Source organism: Thamnophis elegans, chromosome 12 (genome assembly GCF_009769535.1).
Source record: "Thamnophis elegans isolate rThaEle1 chromosome 12, rThaEle1.pri, whole genome shotgun sequence".
Classification (NCBI taxonomy): domain Eukaryota; kingdom Metazoa; phylum Chordata; class Lepidosauria; order Squamata; family Colubridae; genus Thamnophis; species Thamnophis elegans.
This window is the reverse complement of record NC_045552.1, coordinates 51,834,102-51,854,152: the sequence shown is the minus strand read 5'-3', so window position 1 is coordinate 51,854,152 and position 20,051 is coordinate 51,834,102. Positions and strand designations below refer to the sequence as shown.

The window sequence follows — 20,051 nt, the reverse complement described above, 5'->3', positions numbered from 1 at the left end:
TCCTGAGGGCCTCCAGAGCCCGGGGGAGGAGGTTTTCACCCTCCCAGAGGCTCGCTTAATGCCTCCGGAGCCTGGGGAAGGTGAAAACACCCCCCCCCACTGCTGTGATGCAGGAGGCTGACTAGCCATACACACCATGGCCATGCCCCCCCGCCAGCAACGAGGCAGAGAACCCATTGCTGACATTTTTGAAGCCCACCCCCTGGATAGCTTCTGATAGGACAGGGGGAGGGGGAGTAGGAGGCTTTTATTTCTTTGCAGTCATCTGGTCATTGGCACGCTCCCTGAGAGCTCTTGAGACCATTTGGGGAGTGGGGTTTATCTGTGCCCTCAGAATCACCTGAATCAGGGTGCAATTGGTTGTGGAATCTTCTCAGAATGGCTACAAGGACTGTGTTGCAAACTGGAGATAAGTGGTGTCTTATTCCTCCCCCTTGGTTGAGGAGGAGGTGTTCAATTCTAACATGGATGGCTTCTTTTACCACTCTTTCACCGCTGACCCCATTCCTGGTTTTCTGTTCTAGCTGGTGGATTGTTTCCCCTTTAAATATTTCATTGTATTTCTGCAGTCCTCAGAGATCTTGAGCATGCTGGTATCTCTGTGGATGTGGGTGGTGTTACTTGAGCTCCATATAGCCCAACAAATATGCAATACAAGGTCACAGCGGTGTACGCATGATTTCTTATTTGATAGAGCAATATAGCCTAGTGGGATGCGTACGGCTTGACTGGGCCTGCTAGAAAGCCACACGCTCGTCTCGTGTTGCCCAACAAATTACTCTCCTCCACAGCAGGTGCCTTCGATGCCACAGAATGCTGGGAAATTAAAGGAAAGGTTGAGGAAATAGCAAGGCAAAACTGCGCTTTGCGGGAGTCCAAAGTAAAGAGATTGCTGTTTACGACACTGTAATGTTGGAAGAGGAGGAAGCATTTGCACGGCTCATGCGGTTGTTGCTGGCCATTTTTCACACTTTGGGGAACTAAGTGCCCATTTTCTACAGTGAGCTCTAATGACAAATATGAAATTGCTTTATATGGAAGCACCCATAAGCACACGGGGTTGGTGCCTGGAGGTCAAATTTGGACTAATCCTGAAATGGTGGTGAGGTTTTAGGGAGAAAGGATATTCTACAATTAATCTCAATCATGTGTTAATTTTACTTTTCAGCATGATCAGCACATTTTTTTGCTATCTGTTTGCCTATCATCTATCTATCTATCTATCTATCTATCTATCTATCTATCTATCTATCTATCTATCTATCTATCTATCTCTATCTCTGCCTGTCTAATTATCTGTCCATCCATCCATCCATCCCCTACTATCTGTCTGTCTGTCTGCCTGTCTAACTACATGTCTAACTATCTGTTTATCTATTATCTGTCTATCTGTCTATCTGTCTTTCTGTCCATCCATCCATCCATCCATCCATCCATCCATCCATCCATCCATCCATCCATCCATCTACCTACCTACCTACCTACCTACCTACCTACCTACCTACCTACCTACCTATCATCTATCTATCTATCTATCTATCTATCTATCTATCTATCTATCTATCTATCTATCTATCTATCTATCTATCTATCTATCTACCTACCTACCTACCTACCTACCTACCTACCTACCTACCTACCTACCTACCTATCTATCTATCTATCTATCTATCTATCTATCTATCTATCTATCTATCTATCTATCATCTGTATCTATATATCCGTCTGTCTGTGTATCCATCCATCCATCCATCCATCCATCCATCCACCTTCAGTTATTGGGCCTGGGAGGCAAGGAGCAAATTCTCCAGCTCCAAATTGCATCCACTTTCAAAGCTCGGCTGTTAGAGACTATTTATAGACATTGTCTAGCCCATCCTGAAAGCCAAAAAGCACTATAATAAAAGATTGTTCCCTGTTCAGTATATATATACACAGGAGATGTGGGTCAGAAATGTCTCTTGCTTTAAGATCAACATGGATTGTGGAAGGTTGTATTTGTAGTGATTTAACAATAGGTTCAAGATTAGAAGCACAAACATCAATGGCCTGGATCAAAGAGTAACTTGGCCAGCAAATAACACGTATATGTGTGTGTGCAGTGTGTGTGTATTAATTAAAAAACACACAAAAACATATACATATGCACAAACGATAAACCAGGAAAAGTGAGCAGAAAAAACCCTCATTTAAAGACATGTACCAGTTTTTTTTTTTTTTTTTTAATGGGACACGGCGGCTCAGTGGCTAAGACACTGAGCTTTTCGATCAGAAGGTCAGCAGTTCACCGGTTCGAATCCCTAGTGCCACATAATGGAGTGAGCTCCCGTTACTTGTCCCAGCTTCTGCCAACCTAGCAGTTCGAAAGCACGTAAAAAATGCAAGTAGAAAAAAATAGGGACCACCTTTGGTGGGAAGGTAAGAGCGTTCTGTGCGCCTCTGGCATTTAGTCATGCTGGCCACATGACCACGGAGACGTCTTCGGACAGTGCTGGCTCTTCGGCTTTGAGTGCTGCCCCCTAGAGTCAGGAACAACTAGCATATATGTGCGAGGGGAACCTTTATCTTTACCTTACTAGTTTTTTTCCTAAAGGAAAATTATACAGATATGGCGGGGGGAGGGGGAAACGGTCTTACACTTGATAAAAATTATTTTTGTTGTGTGTAGACTTTTATTGTGTCTTTATAGAATCACAAGTGGATTGAATGCAGGAAAAAAAATATACAGAAGGAAAGAGACTGTACTGAGTTCTCTAATCCCAATGCTCGGATGGCAATTAGCCATTTATTTCAATAAGAGCAAACCCGAGCCATCTCTTGTAAGCCTTCATTCCCTGATTGTTTAATGCTTGTTTTCTTTTATTGTTTGGCTAGCTACAATGCAATCCAATTTTAAAAGAAAAAAAGAGGAAAATTAATGCTTTATGAACACAGAACAATATTCAAAGAGGAGGGGAAGAGAAAGAGACTGTATGGTATTTAATTCTATCTTGCCATTTGGCTCAGAGGAAGTATATATTTATTGTATCCCCATGTAAACATAAATCTCCTTCAGTCATTAATCTGGAAAAGTGCTTTGCAGCTATGAATGTATCTAACCTCGCCATGGTTATACACCAGTCCTATCCTACCAAGGGCCACACTGGCTGATTCCTGATTAGACAATTTAAGTAATGCTTTTACATATATTAAATCTAATCTAGAATACGCCAATCGTAACGCACACGTGACATAAGCTTTATATGTGATACATGGTTGTCTTGCTTGATGCTTTAAAAGCACTAGTGAATCAGAGGAAGTGTTAAGAGGAAAACAAAACCAAACAGCAGAGATGAAAAATATTTTCGGGGATGAGTTGGGTGCAGTGGTTAGAATGCAGTATTGCAGGCTAACTCTGCCCACAGTCAGGAGTTCAATCCTAACCGGCTCAAGGTTGACTCATCCTTCCATCCTTCCGTGATTGGTAAAATGGGGAGCCAGAAAAATGGGCGCAATATGCTGACTCTGTAAACCACTTAGAGAGGGCTGGAAAGCACTGTGAAATAGTATATTTCATGCTATAGCTACCTCCCTCCCTCCCTCCCCTATCCATCCATACCATTGTTGGGGGGTGATAGGCTGACTCTGTAAACTGCTTAGAGAGGGCTGTAAAGCAACTGAGAAGCGGTATATAAGTCAAAGTGCTATTGCTATTTTATCCTATATTTCTGAAAGTTTTTTTTTAAATGAATGCTCTCATTTAACATATATATATATATATATATGTATGTATGTATGTATGTATGTATGTATGTATGTATGTATATATATATATATATATATATATATATATATATATATATATATATATATATATATATGCTGATAAATAAATAAAGGGAGACTAGTATAGATCTAGATCTGCCTGGATGGTCTCTTGTGACGAGCCGAAGGACAGAGGATCTTCCTCCCATATTTGGGCATACCGGGGGTTGTAAAATCTAATAGATACCTTTCACCCTGGCTTGGCTGATAACGGATCAGAGCCTGTGGTCAGTGCCGACTGGCGACTACACGGAGGAGAGCCTTCTCAGTTGCAGCTCCGACGCTATGGAACAACCTCCCCGTGGAGATCCGTACCCTCACCACAGTCCAGGCCTTCCGCACAGCCCTCAAGATCTGGCTATCCCGTCAGGCCTGGGGATAAGATTTACTCTCACCCCGCCCGAATGTTGAGTGAATGTTGTGTTTTATGGTTAATTTTTTTACTCACGTTTTTCTTTTATGTCTTGTCTTGCACTCCCTTCCCCCATTGTTGTAAGCCGCCCTGAGTCCCCCCAGGGAAAAGGGCGGCCTATAAATGTTCAATAAATCTAAATAAATCTAAATCTAATCTAAATCTAATGGCTAAGACGTCTGCCTAATATGTAATATAGCCCAGGTTCAAATCCCAGTAAGGGTATGGCTAGCTGATGAGAGCTAAATAGCTTGAAATAGATCTATACTAGTCTCCCTTTATTTATTTATCAGCACAAATACAACAAATGTAACAAAAAGGCAACAGTAAAAATATTGGGTTTCTGCCGGGATGGTCTCTTGTGACGAGCCGAAGGACAGAGAATGGAAGTAGTGATCTTCCTCCCATATTTGGGCATACCGGGGGTTGTGACTTATATATATATTTAGCTCTCATCAGCTAGCCATACCCTTACTGGGATTTGAACTGGGATATATAGTGTGTTGGCTATTTGAATGCTTGGACAGCTGTCTGTGGTATCCCACAGTAATCCTTAATGTATGGTATGTGATCCTATGGTTGAAGGATCTGACCTCCCTTACACTACTTGGAGGATCCTGAATAGGTTGAGAGTTAGAGAGCCTAAGTGTAAAACCAATATGTTTGAGTGGAAGCTCTTAGTGGGTAACAACAACAATGTGGAGAAACACAGAGCCTGGCCCATCTGCTAATATGTTGGCTAGTGCCAGAAACATGTACCAATGACTTATTTTTGATCAATGGTGAAACCAAGAAGGTAGCTTCATTCTGGCAGTTTAAAGTTTAATTGAGACATGGAAGAAGAAGAAAAAGGATCAAGGCGAATATACGTGCCTCAGAATAATGTTGCAGAATCCCATCTGGGCCCGTCACTAGGACCGAAGGTTCAGTCTTCTGAGTTTTGGACTCATGCTGGAGCCCATCTTCAGGGAACTTCTCTCCAGCAGAGTATGTGGTAGAGAGACCATTCTGTGAAGATGGTCTCCAGCACGAATCCAAAAGCTTGGAAGACTAAACATCTGGTCTGCTATCTAACCCAAACTGGATCCTGCAAAAAAAAAAAATGTTTCCCTGAAAATAAGACCTCCCCGGATAATAAGCCCAATCAGACTTTGGAGCGCATGTGCTCAATAAGCCCTCCCCCAACAATATTGCAACAGAGCAGCAGCCATGAGGTGACCATGCTCGCCAGCTCCCGCACCTCAAAAATAATAAGACCTCTTCAAAAATAAGGCCAAGAGCTTATTTCAGGGGTCAAAAGAATCTTATTTTCGTGAAAACACATATGTGATCCTAAGAATTATGGATTTTAGAAATTATGGGTAGGTTAAGTTGGGAAGCCATGAGCAAGGTCAATGTATGGCATGGATAACTTGCTACAAGCCTACAATCAGCTATGATCTCTTCTCTAAAGTACCGCGATGGTACAGTAGATCAATCAATTCTTCACATGTTTATAAAAAAAAACCACTTACTATTTATTTCAACTTTTGGAAGCTCCATTTATTACTTTCAGCTGCATTTCATCCACTCCAGGCTAAATTCTGGCAAATGGGCCTCACTCTGATTCACTCTGCCTTGCCAGCCTGTGTTTTTTCATGTGAGAAAACAAGACAGGGCTATCTGTTCTTTTAAGACCCATCGGGCACCACTCCTCTCCTACAAGTTGGATGGAAATTAAAACGGGGGAGCAATTGCTTTGTCATTTTCCTGAATTAAAAAAAAATATCTGTGCTTGAATCCTGACAACTTCCTGAAAATATTCACATTCCCTCCTGACTCCAGGGGAAGGATACTGTAAAATCCCCATTTTTTTCCTGATCAGCTAGGACTCGGGAGGCAGAGAATAGATAGGGGCGCGGCCAGCCAGAGATGGTATTTACCGGTTCTCGGAACTACTCAAAATTTTCGCTACTGGTTCTCCAGAACTGGTCAGAACCTGCTGAATACCACCTCTGGTATATTTCCCCGCCACCATGGCAGTGAACTGGGGTTGGCTTCCAGATAAAGGTGGTTGCTGGGTGGGGGGGGGGGGAATGAGTGAACAGAATTAACTAGATACAGGATTTAACTGGATATGTGTTTTTGAATCTTTATATGCTGTGCAATCCTAAAGGTTATGTTTCTTAGAGTTGTGAATGGTTTCATTTTTTTCCTAGCTGTTGTTGAATATATTTTCTTTTCTTTTCTGCAAGGAATGGAATAGAATTAGAATTAGAATAGTTGGAAGGGGACCTTGGAGGTCTTCTAGTCCAACCCCCTGCCTAAGCAGGAAACCCTATACCGTTCCAGACAAATGGCTATCCAACATCTTCCTAAAGACTTCCTGTGTTGGAGCATTCACAACTTCCAGAGGCAATTTCTGTTCCACTGATTAATTGTTCTAACTGTCAGGACATTTCTCCTTAGTTATAGGTTGCTTTTCTCCTTGATTAGTTCCCGTCCATTGTTCCTTCCTGCTCCCAGGTGCTTTCAGGAATAGCTTGACTCCCTCGTCTTTCTGTCAACCCCTGGTGGAGAAAAAAAAATGATGGAGAGAAAAAAATGAGATTAGCGCTCTCTCCCCTTGCATTTTTAATAAAACCTTTTCTTTTCCTTCTGTCTCTTTTATTTTCTAGCTCTGCTTGGTGTTCAGCTGGACAACACCTTAGCTGTTCTGGAGATGGACTTGCTTTCTGGAACTTACCTATTGGCAGTCTTACTGGTCTGCGTTGTATTTCAGTCGGGGGCCCAGGAGAAAAATTACACCGTGAGGGAGGAGTTACCGGAAAATGTCCTCATTGGCAATTTGCTGAAGGATCTCAACCTGACCCTTGACCCCGATGTGCCCCTTTCGTCCCCGCTTCAATTCAAGCTTGTGTACAAGACCGGCGATGTCCCCCTTGTCCGTGTGGAGGAGAACACCGGAGAAATATTCACCACGGCCAACCGCATCGACCGGGAAAAGCTTTGCTCTGGCATTTTTAGTGAGAACCGTTGTTTTTATGAGGTGGAAGTCGCAGTTCTTCCTGATGAGGTCTTCAGGCTGGTCAAGATCCGATTCCTGATTGAGGATATAAATGACAACGCTCCACTTTTCCCATCCACGGTCATCAATATCTCCATCCCTGAGAACACCGCGATCAATTCCCGCTATTCCGTCCCCTCCGCTGTCGATCCTGATATTGGAGTGAATGGCATTCAACATTATGAACTTCTTAAGGTGAATGTTAGTCCTTTGGCTATAAAGAATGCTCAGTCCCCCTCTCCCATTCATCTTTTTTTCTTGCTTTTCTCCCATGCTTCTTCTTCTTTCTTCTTCTTCTTCTTCTTCTTCTTCTTCTTCTTCTTCTTCCTCCTCCTCTTCCTCTTCCTCTTCTTCTTCCTCTTTTTCTTCTCCTTCTCCTCCTCCTCCCCTCTTCCTCCTCTTCTTCTTCTTCCTCTTCCTCTCCTTCTCCTTATTCCTCTTCTTCCTCTTCTTCCTCTTCCTCTTTTTTTCTTCTTCTTCTCCTGCTCCCCTCCTCCTCTTCCTCCTCCTCTTCCCCTTCCTCTTCCTCTTCTTCTTCTGCTTCTTCTGCTTCTTCTTCCTCTTCCTCTTCCTCATCCTTTTCCTTTTACCTGAAGAAGACAATGAAATTTGTTCTCGGATAATCATCTGTTTTCTAAGCATTTCTCTTTTTCAATTACTAGCTGCTAAATGTCTATGTAGATTCTCAGTCATCCAGGTCATTGTTGTCTCAAAAGTGCTCTTTCCAAAAGGCAACTAGACATTGTTTGTTTGTTTGTTTTCCTTTGAAGATGTTTCGCTTCTCCACCAAGAAGCTTCTTTGGTTCTCCACCCTTCAGTCAGAACTGAAGAAGCTTCCTCGGATGAGAAGCGAAATGCCTTCAAGGAAAAGCAAAAAAAGTCCGTCTGCCTTTTGGAAAAAGCCACTCTCTGCTCTTCTATCTGACTGAAAGACACACAATTAAAAATGGTGGAATGGGGAAGGGCGTTACAGCTTGTGGGCTGCACCAAAAGTGTTTACGAAAACGATTGGGTGTGCACTTCTTCCTTCCCATCTGAGTGCACGTTATCCGTTATCAGAATCGATTCTCCGTTTTGCATTTAGCCCCTTGGTGTGGGCCATCTGTTGGGTCAGAGAGTTGCACCGTGGGAGAAAAAAAAGACTTAACAAATAAAACGTAAGACAGAAGGAAAAACATCATCCGCCTGTCCTTGGAATCCCAATTGAGATGGATTACAGGATACGGCAACTTATGCAGTCTTGCTATCCCAAGAAGTAAGGAAAATTACCTTTCAAGTATCGCACAGCTACTCTAGTTCAAAGAAAGAAGATCTGTGCGGATTTCAATAAGGAACTTTTTAATGCTAGTTTGGGGTAAAAGAAAAAGAAGAAAAAAAGCAATGTGAGAAATTTGCCAGGCTCATTTATAAAGGGTTCATTCAGGTGGAGTTTCTTTGAAGGATGTGAAAATGTTTCGTAGCAGGTTTCTAGCCACCTGGGCTGAGCTGCTGGTTGATGGGATTAGCTGCCAATGGACCTCCTTCCTGCCTTGATTGTTCTTCTCCACTCAGCCCCTTCATTCTTTTCAATCTCTTCCACATTCAACCAATTTTCACGCCTTCTCCCATTTTGGTACTCCTCAGTGAATGCTAAATGGCCAGCTCCTTGAGAGATGGCTGTGCTTAGATGTCTTTTTTCTTCCTCCTCCCCCACCCCCCGAAACTTGAAGTCTTTTTAAAATTATGATTAATTGCCAGGGAGGAAACTGGATGTAGGGATGATACTTAGTCAACGTGACCAGCAGCTCTCGCTGTGAAGCGTTTGAAAACCAACAAGGGAACTCCATGGAATTAGATATGCGGTGAAGCAAATTAACTTTCTCAGGGAAGCAAAGATGAAGCTTTCTAACTGACTGACTCAGTCAGCACGCTTTGGTAATGCTTGGGTAGATTAACAGAAAAGGGAAAGAAAAAGTTACTCTTGTAAAAGCAACTCTAACTATGCCTTTTCTATTAAAAGACCCAATAGAATAGAATAGAATAGAAAAAGAATAGAATAGAGCAGTGGAGTGGAGTGAAGTAGAGTAGAGTAGAGTAGAGTAGAATAGAATAGAATAGAATAGAATAGAATAGAATAGAATAGAATAGAATAGAATAGAATAGAATAGAATAGAGGAGAGCAGTGGAGTGGAGTGGAGTGAAATAGAATAGAATAGAATAGAATAGAATAGAATAGAATAGAATTCTTTATTGGCCAAGTGCGATTGGACACACAAGGAATGTGTCTTTGGTGCTTATGCTCTCAGTGTACATAAAAAGACAAGATACATTCGTCAAGAATCATAAGGTACAACATGTAATGATAGTCATAGGGCACAAATAAACAATCAGGAAACAATCAATATCAACATTAATCCTAAGGATACAAGCAACAAAGTTACAGTCACCCAGTCATAAGTGGGAGGAAATGGGTGATAGGAATGATGAGAAGACCAATAGTAATAGTAATTCAGCCTTAATGAAGTTCTGGAGATTTTGTGATGAGTGAGTGGTATTTTGCTCATAGATAGATAGAGCTAGAGCTAGAGACAGAGAGAGAGAGAGAGAGAGAGAGAGACAGAGAGAGAGAGAGAGAGAGAGAGAGAGAGAGAGAGAGAGAGAGAGAGAGAGAGTGAGTAGATAGATAGATAGATAGATAGATAGATAGATAGATAGATAGATAGATAGATAGATAGATAGATAGTTAGATAGATATATATATATAGAGAGAGAGAAATAGATAGATAGATTAGAGATAGATAGATAGAGACAGACAGACAGACAGACAGACAGACAGACAGACAGACAGAAAGATGATAGATAGATAGATAGACAGACAGAGATAGATAGATAGATAGATAGATAGATAGATAGATAGATAGATAGATAGATAGATAGATAGATAGATAAGGAGAGAGAGAGAGAGGGAGGGAGGGAGGGAGGGAGAGAGAGAGAGAGAGAGAGAGAGAGAGAGAGAGAGAGAGAGAGAGAGAGAGAGATCTTAGCTTCAGAGTCTATGAAAACCAAAATAATAATAGTGGACCTGTTGTCTGTGGTTGAACACTATCCAGTTTCACCTTGGTGAAAAATGAGGGGAGATTAATGAAAATTGCAAGAAAATTGCATGGAGTTTTACTCATTTGGTTTGGAGATTTTTTTTAAAAAAACAACAACACCTGAATATTTATAAATTGTTCAAAGTGATGCATGTTTAAGCATCATAGGGTAAAGATTCAATTCAATCGAAGAGATGGAACAAGAAGTGAAAACAGCAGGATTCGTCTTCTTTTTTAAAATAATAAAAAAAAAATTAGACTTAGTTGCCTTTTGCTCGAAGGGAAAGAAGAAAGTGCTTTTATAACTCAGCTGCAAAATGCTTCTAGGGAGGAAAGGGAACCATTTAATAAATGAGAAGATATTAATGAGGGTTTGAAACAGCTGAGTTATTAGATAGCTTTTAAAAGGAAAGTAAAAGTAAATGGAAGAGCAAAAAAGGGATCAGATTTTTATCCAGCAGAAGAAAATAAATGGCATATAAATAAATGGCTTTGCCAAGAAATATTTGCCAGCAAATATAGAGGGATAATGGATTTTTTTTTTTAAAAAAAAAGTTCATTAAATTTGTTTTGGCCAAGAATACCAGTTCTGCTCAAGTTGTATAGAGTGGACTGTACTGTACCTCAAAAGTGAGAGATTGCTTCAGGCAGCATTTCTTGAATGGTAGTAAATTTGGAATAAAAATTATGAATGCTTCTCATTATGGATTCCATGCACACTATATATTAACTTTAATATATATTAACTCCTCTTTGAATATGGAGCACACTATTGTTTTCCTGTAGAACTGAGACCTGATTCAACACCTACACTAGCACGAATATCAGCAGAGGTGGTATTCCCTTCCCTTCCCTTTGTTGTTGTTAGTTGTGAAGTCATGTCCAACCCATCGCAACCCCATGGACAATGTTCCTCCAGGCCTTCCTGTCCTCTACTAACCTTTGAAATCCATTTAAGCTCATGCTGACTGCTTCGGTGACTCCATCCAGCCACCTCATTCGCTGTCATCCCCTTCTTCTGCCCTCAATCATTCCCAGCATTGGGCTCTTCTCCAGTGAGTCCTTCCTTCTCATTATGTGGCCAAAGTATTTGAGTTTCATCTTCAGGATCTGGCCTTCTAAAGAGCAGTCAGGGTTGATTTCCTCTAGGACTGACCAGTTTGATCGCCTTGCAGTCCAAGGGACTTGCAGGAGTCTTCTTCAGCACCATAGTTCAAAGGCCTCCATTCTTTGGCACTCAGCCTTCCTTATGGTCCAACCTTCACAGCCATCCATTGCAACTGGGGGAACCATAGCCTTGATTAGATGCACTTTTGTTGGCATGGTGATGTCTTGGCTTTTCAGTATGCTGTCCCTGTTGGTTCACAAATGTGAGTGCACACATTTGAGCATCCGCTCAGCCATCTCTTCATGCACTTTGGCTTTAAAAAAGTGCCTAAATGGGATGGCATAGAGCCAGGCTGGGTGGACAATTTGTTGAGACTACTCAATCCTTATTAGTGCATTTATTTTCCTGAGAAGATTGGTTTCTCCATTTAGGGATTTATTTATTTTTTGCTCCATTTGATTAGTTCTTCCTGCTGATGTTTCTCTCTTATGAGAGAACAAGTTATTTTGGACAGAATCATTGAAAGACAAATAAACCTTACAATGCACATACAATGACAATAAAGGCTATACTATACTATTCTAGGTGCTAGGTGCTAGGTGCTAGGTGCTAGGTGCTAGGTGCTAGGTGCTAGATGTTATATCTCATCTTTCTTTAGGTTAATCCCTGATTGAAATGGCAGCAGATGTGTGTCAAAGTAGGAACTTTCAAATTTACATATCAGGATTTAATTTCATCACCATGAACTGTGTAGCCCAAGATCCACTGGGATCCACCGGTGTCTCTGTTCTCTACCGGCGAGACTGCTTACATCAGTGATATTGTCATAAACTGTAGCTCTCCTCCAGCCCATTTAGATTCATGTTGCAGCGGACTTGATTTAAGAGTGAACTTTTCAACTCATTAACATAATCAATGAGTTAAGTTGCCGCCAAGTCTATCCTTAGACACATACCCCCCCACAAGCATTCCAGCCAGGTTTTATTTCCTTGCTTTTAATAAACTTAAGGTGTTTGTCATTGATGGCCATGGACCAAGCTGTTGAGATGGTACGCTTCTATAGCAGTAAATGCGGATGTAACAAGAAACTGAAGACATCACTTGGACCAGTTTCATGGAGACACGGATGAAGTGCATTGATCAGTTTGTGGCCATGATGGGAACATTTTTTTAAAAAACAAAGTAGATGTCCTTGAAAAATGGGAATATATTAAGTCAAAGTCAGATTCTAAATACTTTTAATTGAGCTGTAGGGAGTGGCTGTAGTAAAGGATAGGCAGAAATCTACTAAAAATATATTTCTGTTTTAACACTCAAGAACTGCATAACAGTTTATGGTCCACATGTCACAACGTAAATGTTGAAATATAGTCATTATTAAAAAGGGAGAGAAGCCGCATCATAAAATAAACATTTGACAGATGAGTCAATCTCTTCTCTTTTGAATGACTAAAATGCATGGAATTAATTACTCTGTGATGGACCGACTGGCTTAAATCATCATAATCTTTTAACGACTCCCATGGAGACTGGGCAACTGAATGGAGCTAGTAGAGGCCGGATGCCCTCCCTATCACCATTGCGGAGTTTTATGCAGCAGATATATTCTCATTGGGCTCAGAAAGAGAAATATTTGCCTCTACCTAGAATTGAAATCACAGGCTCCTGATTGTGAGGTGAGAGCTGCACCTCAAGGCCATCCCACCATTCTACCTACTAACGTAAATGCATGTGTTTAACTAGTTGAGATAACAACAAATAATTGTAATTGGTAGAAGTAATTGTGTATATAATGGCAATATATCAAAGGCCAGGGATCAATAAATAAAGGCCACCATTTCCCCAAAACCAACCTTCAAATTGCTGATTGAATAATGCTGTATTAATGGCGAGAGTTGGGACACAGATCGTAAACATTGGATTTGGATTTGGCAAATAGGTTGATGTTTCTCTTTTTTCCCTTTGTTAAACCTTTTCTCTTTCCTGCTCATTAGTTTATTTTAAAAATTTATAAATAATGTTTTCCTAAGGCAGCTTACAGCAACAAACTTCCTATGCGCCAGCGTATAATGATAATAATCATACATTAATACAGTGCTGGAAACGCACACAATAGAAACCTAATAAAACATTGATAAAAGAGCTGCAGTTAAAAATATCACCGCACAGTATTAAAATCCAATTCTGCCATAAGCTAACACTTAAAGTGAAACATTCTCACCCATTCAAAGGGTGGCTTAAATAAATCTTTAGGGCTTTATTAAAAGTGGGATCACAGATCTGACACCTCCTCCCCATATGGTAGACTACTCTAAAAGCTTGGGGGGTCTCTGTGCAAAAGGGTCTTCTTGGGGGAGGGTTAAATTCAACAAGAACTCTAAAAAGAGGGTGAAAGAGGAGAAGTGCCTTTCTTGTGTGAGCAGATTCCTGTTGTTGCTATTGTTGTTAGTTGTGAAGTCATGTCTGACCCACCGCGACCCCATGGACAACATTCCTCCAGGCCTTCCTGTCCTCTACCATCCTCCGGAGTCCATTTAAGCTCACGCCGACTGCTTTGGTGACTCCATCCAGTCACCTCATTCTCTTTTGTCCCCTTCTTCTTTTGTCCTCCATCGTTCCCAGCATTAGGCTCTTCTCCAGTGAGTCCTTCTTCCTTCTCATTAAGTGGCCAAAGTATTTGAATTTCATCTTCAGGATCTGGCTTTCTAAAGAGCAGTCAGGGTTGATCTCCTCTAGGACTGACCAGTTTGCTCACCTTGCAGTCCAAGGGACTTGCTGGAGTCTTCTCCAGCATTATCGTTCAAAGGCCTCAATTCTTTGGCACTCAGCCTTTCTTATGGTTCAACTTTCACAGCCATACATTGCAACTGGGAAAACCATAGCCTTGACTATATACACTTTTGTTGGCAGGGTGATGTTTCTGCTTTTTAGTATGCTGTCTAGACTTGCCATAGCTTTTCTCCCCAGGAGCAAACGTCTTTTAATTTCTGGGCTGCAGTCCTCATCTGCGATGATCTTGGAGCCCAGGGAAATAAAATCTGTCACTACCTCCATTTCTTCCCCATCTATTCCCCCATCTAAGAGCCAAGGTGGCGCAGTGGTTAAATGCAGCACTGCAGGCTACTGCTAGATCAGCAGTTCAGCGGTTCAAATCTCACTGGCTCAGGGTTGACTCAGCCTTCCATCCTTCCGAGGTGGGTAAAATGAGGACCCAGATTGTTGGGGGCAATATGCTGACTCTCTGTAAACCGCTTAGAGAGGCCTGAAAGGCCTATGAAGCGGTATATAAGTCTACTGCTATATATCTACTTCGTGGTCACCACGATGTAGAAAAGATGTGGAGACTCTAGAAAGAATGCAGAGAAGAGCAACAAAGATGATTAGGGGACTAAAACATATGAAGAACGGTTGCAGGAACTGGGTATGTCTAGTTTAATAGAAGAAGGACTAGGGGAGACATGATAGCAGTCTTCCAATATATCAGGAGTTGCCACAAAGAAGAGGGAGACGAACTATTTTCCAAGGCACCAGAGGGTAGAACAAGAAGCAATGGGTGGAAACTAATCAAGGAGAGAAGCAACTTAGAACTGAGGAGAAATTTCCTGACAGTTAGAACAATTAATCAATGGAACAGCTTGCCTCGTGAAGTTGTGAATGCCCTAACACTGGAAGTCTTTAGGAAGATATTGGATAGCCACTTGTCTGGAACGGTATAGGGTTTCCTGCTTAGGCAGAGGGTTGGGCTAGAAGACCTCCAAGGTCCCTTCCAACTCTGCTATTCTATTGTATTGCATTGTATTGTAGTTGCCAGGAATTGAGGGGGTCAAATTGAGATTCCTGTAAGGTCAACTAACTCAATCCCAAATGATTGAGGACACTCTACTTATCAATATCATTTCAGTCTAACATTACTTTCTACTCCCTTGTTCCTTCCAAAATAAATGCTCATATCACTCTGTCGGTCCCTTTATCCATCAAAGAGTGACAAGGAATCCCCAGGGAAGGAAGGAAGATATTTTATGCGTATTGCCCAAATATGCTATGAGTAAAACATGAATGTTAGATTAACTATAGACATGCCATCTTTTCTGTTTTTCAAGGGACAGTTCATTGTTTAAGATATAATGTAAATGTAAAGGTTCCCCTCGCACATATCTGCCAGTCGTTCCCAACTCTAGGGGGCGGTGCTCATCTCCATTTCAAACCAAAGAGCCAGCACTGTCCGAAGACATCTCCGTGGTCATGTGGCTGGCATGACTAGATGCCGAAGGCGCACAGAATGCTGTTACCCTCCCACAAAAAGTGCGCTCTCTCTCTCTATGTTTCTACTTGCATTTTTACATGCTTTCAAACTGCTAGGCTGGCAGAAGCTGGGACAAGTAATGGGAGCTCACTCCATTACGCGGCACTAGGGATTCAAACCGCCGAACTGCTGACCTTTCTGATCGACAAGCTCAGTGTCTTAGCCACCGAGCCACTGCGTCTCCCAAGATAAAAATGTAGTGTAGCATTAATAAGTAATGTAGGTTGCTCCACCCCTTGGCTTTGGGAAATTGAATCCAAGCTTGGACCTAACCTGGGATTCCCTATAAATCATTTGTGATTCCATGCCATTCAGCTCTGCTTTTCGCTTGCAATATCAGTTGAGGGAAAACACATGTAAAAAAAAACAAACCCTCAGAACAGCATACTCATAAGAAGCACCATTGAATGCAATGAAACAATCACGACCCGCTTAAATCTAGTGATCCAATAGGTCTTTGTTACAAGTAATTTAGTCTAAGTGCTTCTCATTCAGTGTAGAACCATGGTAAATAAATTTTAGATGCTACAACAGTTTCACGTTCAATGACATCTGGCGTACACCATTTTATTAAAGCCTTACAAGGTGTTCCATTATCCTGAAAGCACTTCAAGTGGCAAGCTTCTTTAGTTATGATTCAGAATTGCGCGAGTCAGTCTTTAGAGCTTTAATCAAGGTCTGAGCTGTTGTAGCTCCATACCCTCCATTAAGAAAAAATCCTGGAAAATTAACTTATTCTTAACAAGACACTACCCTTTAGGCTGCTTTTCAAGTAGGTTGGAAAGGCATTGTGAAATCGATGAAGACATTTTCAATAGCTAGATAGAAGCATTTTGGAAAACCCCATTAGTTCCCCTCCCCACTTCTCATGCAACTCTTGAACTAAATAAAGAGTTGCATGTGTAGCAAATGAAGCTATACATATGTGTCCCAGGATAATTGTTCTGACCGAGGAATGAACAATAATTGTTCCTTGTCCTGACAAAAATCCCTTTTATTAATTTGCTGTGAATTCTGCTCATTCACAACCAGCAAAGTCTTTCAAGGGAGGATTTATAGTCACAGACCTTATCTGGGTTGAAGAGGTGACAAGCCGATAGCTGCATAACCTGGCAAGGAGTCTTGGAGAGTCACAAACCAATTAAACAAACTAAATGTGTCCTGCAAACTCCATTCTCCTTTCGCTCCTCTTTTATTTCCTCTGGGAGGGGCCATTCATCTTCCGCCCGCAGCCTTACTCTCAAGTCGACCCCTGTTCTTTAGCTGTTTCCTTCGTCTGGCAATTCTGTACATGCACACACTGGGAACAGGCTCCACTTGTTCATCTGCCTCACTGATGTCTGACTCTGAAGGCAGCTGATAACTGCCATATGGCTCTGGCCCTCTCTCTGTCTCTGACACAAAGGCCTCATCAGAGCCTTCCCCAGACTCCAGGACTGGCCCATGTTCCTCCCCAACCTCCTCACTATCTAAATCTGCTGATACCTCCCCTGCAGAATCGAATCTGAGACACTAGGACCAAAGGTTTATTCTTGCAAGCTTTTGGCCCATGCTGGATCCATCATTAAGCAAGTTCTCTCTTTCCAGACTGTGTATACTATCAGTGTGTATGTGTGTGTGTCAGCAATTAAGACACTGGACTTGTTGGCTGAAAAGCCAGCAGTCCAGGTTTGAGACCCAAGTGCCTTGTGATGGGTACTCACATGGCTCCCAACCTCATTGCAGTTCCTGTCAACCTAGCAGTTCAAAAGCATGCAAATGCAAGTAGATAAATAGGTACCACTTCGATGGGAAAGTAGCACTGTTCTGTGATGTCATGCTGGCCACATGACTACAGAAATCCCTGCGGACAGCACTGGCTCAATGGGCTTGAAACAGAGATGAACATCACCCCCTATCGCTGACTAGTGGAATAAAACCCGCAGGGACTCCTTTATATGCATATAGGTACCCTATTCATTTCATCCGCAAAGGCTGCAGGATGTCCATCTGCCTTGGGAACAGAATTTGTACGGCCCGATTCACAACTGTTTCTGCTTTTTGAAAAGCAGAGGAAAGAGCCTGCCTGCTTTTAACTTCTCAACAGAGGATTGGAAGGGCAGAGGGTACATCAGAATGTGTTGCCGTTGTGGCACTTTAATTCAATCAGCAGCATAATTTCCCCATAGGAGGAGGATGCAAATTCAAAACATTCATGGATGGGCATGTCATGCTGTGATATCAATTCCCCACAATGATCATAACAGCATTTTTCTTAATTTGAAGGTTCTGTGCCTCGGATTTATAGCTCCACTTTATTCATTTGCCCCCCAGTTGTGGTTGTGTATATGGGCGTGATTGTTTATTTATGCTTCAGCGTGGAAGCCATCTGGGTCATTCTGGGGGGAGGGGGAGCCTCGGAGTTAAATCATTAGCTACATTTGAAACAACTGAGTTTTACACCTTTACAACTGGTGTCCTGTCACCGGGAGACTGAAGGTCTCAACATCTCTGGAGGGATGTTTATGGTAGCCATGTGGAATATATAACTTTGATGTCTAACTAGAGATAGCCATGGGAACGTATGCTTTATTGACTCCCAGGGCAGAAGAATTAAGGAAGCATCTTCACACTTGTGTATTGGTCAGAATCTGCATTCGGACAAAGGGGAGGGGTCATTATCAGCTTAATCCCATTTGCAGGGCCTAAAGGTTTTCAGATGCTGCTTTGCTTCTAATGGTTTCCATCCTGCTTGATTAAAGGTTCATTTTGAAATAATCTGTTTCAAGAGTCTTTACTTTCTCAAGTTAGGAGAGGAGCCATTACAGACTATCTACCAACCCATACTGGAAAAGCATGATTGTTTATGGTCAGGGATCAGCAACCGAGGCTCTGGAGATGCATGTGTCTCTTTCAACCTTCTGCTGCAGCTCCCTGTTGCTGGTCAGTTAAAGGAAAAAGGATGCCATACTAGGAGGAGACTCTATGGTAGGGGAACAGGGCTTCTGGTCAGCAGAGGAAAAAGGATACTATGGTAGGAGGAGACTCTATGGTAGGGGAAACCGGACGTCCAGTCAGCAGAGGAAAATTATGATGCTACACTAGGAGGAGACTCTATGGTGGGGAAAACGGACTTCCAGTCAGCAGAGGAAAATTATGATGTCCCACTAGGAAGAGACTCTATGGTGAGGGAACCAGACTTTCCGTCGCTTCCAGAATTGAATGTGGGGCTTCCGGTTACAACCTTTGTGGCTCTTTGAGTATTTAAGGTTGCCGACCCCTGGTTATGGTTATGGTCAGTGAAGAGCTTTTGGCCTTGCACTGCTTTGTATATGTGCTTGTGTGTATGGAATTGTTTGCTAAAAGAAGGTTATGAATTCATAAACATTTATTGCGTGCATGCAATGTATGTGTAGAGACAGTTTGGTCCAGTGGTTAAGGTAAGAGGCTAGAAACCAGGAGACTGTGAGTTCTAGTCCCACCTCAGGCACAAATTCAGCTGGGTGACCTTGGACCAGTCACTCTCTGTCAGCCCTAAGAAGGAGGCAATGACAACACTATTTCTGAATCCCTTGCTAAGAAAACATCATGGACTGTGTCTTCTTCTGTTTCTGCAGATAATCCTCTTTCTTTAAAACAAGGAAAAGAAGGAGAGAATTTGCAAGAAATAAAAGCAATGCACTCTAGTTTAGGAAACCAGTGCATGTAGCACATACTATGATTGTAACAGGTTTGATTGCCATGAAACTGTATTACTTATCCCCATTGACAGAACAGTGTTCAAAGTCTTCTTTATGGCTCAGGTCAGATATAATGATCTCATCCCTATAAACTCAAGAGTTATTGAGCTATGAATAAGCCTTTGCCCCTCCTGCCTTCATAGCCTTAACCAGATTTATTTAAACGTTAACCTCCCATTACAGTAGAATTGAGTAAATCGTCTTTTTGGAAAGCAGAATACAGCACGTACAGCTTACTATAGTCTGAAAAGTGGAATTAGTAAGAGAAAAGTAGATAGCCTTGGCACTTCTAATATATTATCAAGACATGAATTCCTCAGCTAAGGAACTGAACAGTCTAAATGTAGATGGTATTCTTCGAGCATCAAGTGGCTTTCTTTTCTCTCTCTCTTGTACTTCTTACTCGCTAGGTCACCCTAGTTGGCTATTTTGATAGCCATGTGCGTTTCACTTTTGGAGGGAGGGTATCCAAAATTGCCTTTCATAGTTGGATACCAGAATTTCTATCGTGAACTAATTAGCATTTGGAGAATTAAACAGTGGTTTCATTTAAAGATCTGCTTACCCATATGCCTGGTATCCTCC

The 20,051-nt window shown here is 41.9% G+C and overlaps 1 protein-coding gene across 1 annotated transcript in view; it reads left to right on the top strand.

Moving 5' to 3' along the window:
• Positions 1-6,917: 6,917 nt before the first annotated feature.
• The window catches only part of PCDH11X (protocadherin 11 X-linked), a 747,920-nt gene continuing 734,786 nt past the window's right edge, over positions 6,918-20,051 (top strand). The window contains exon 1 of the mRNA XM_032228039.1: positions 6,918-7,457. Within this exon, the coding sequence (XP_032083930.1) occupies positions 6,918-7,457 (540 nt within the window). The remainder of the gene's footprint in view (positions 7,458-20,051) is intronic.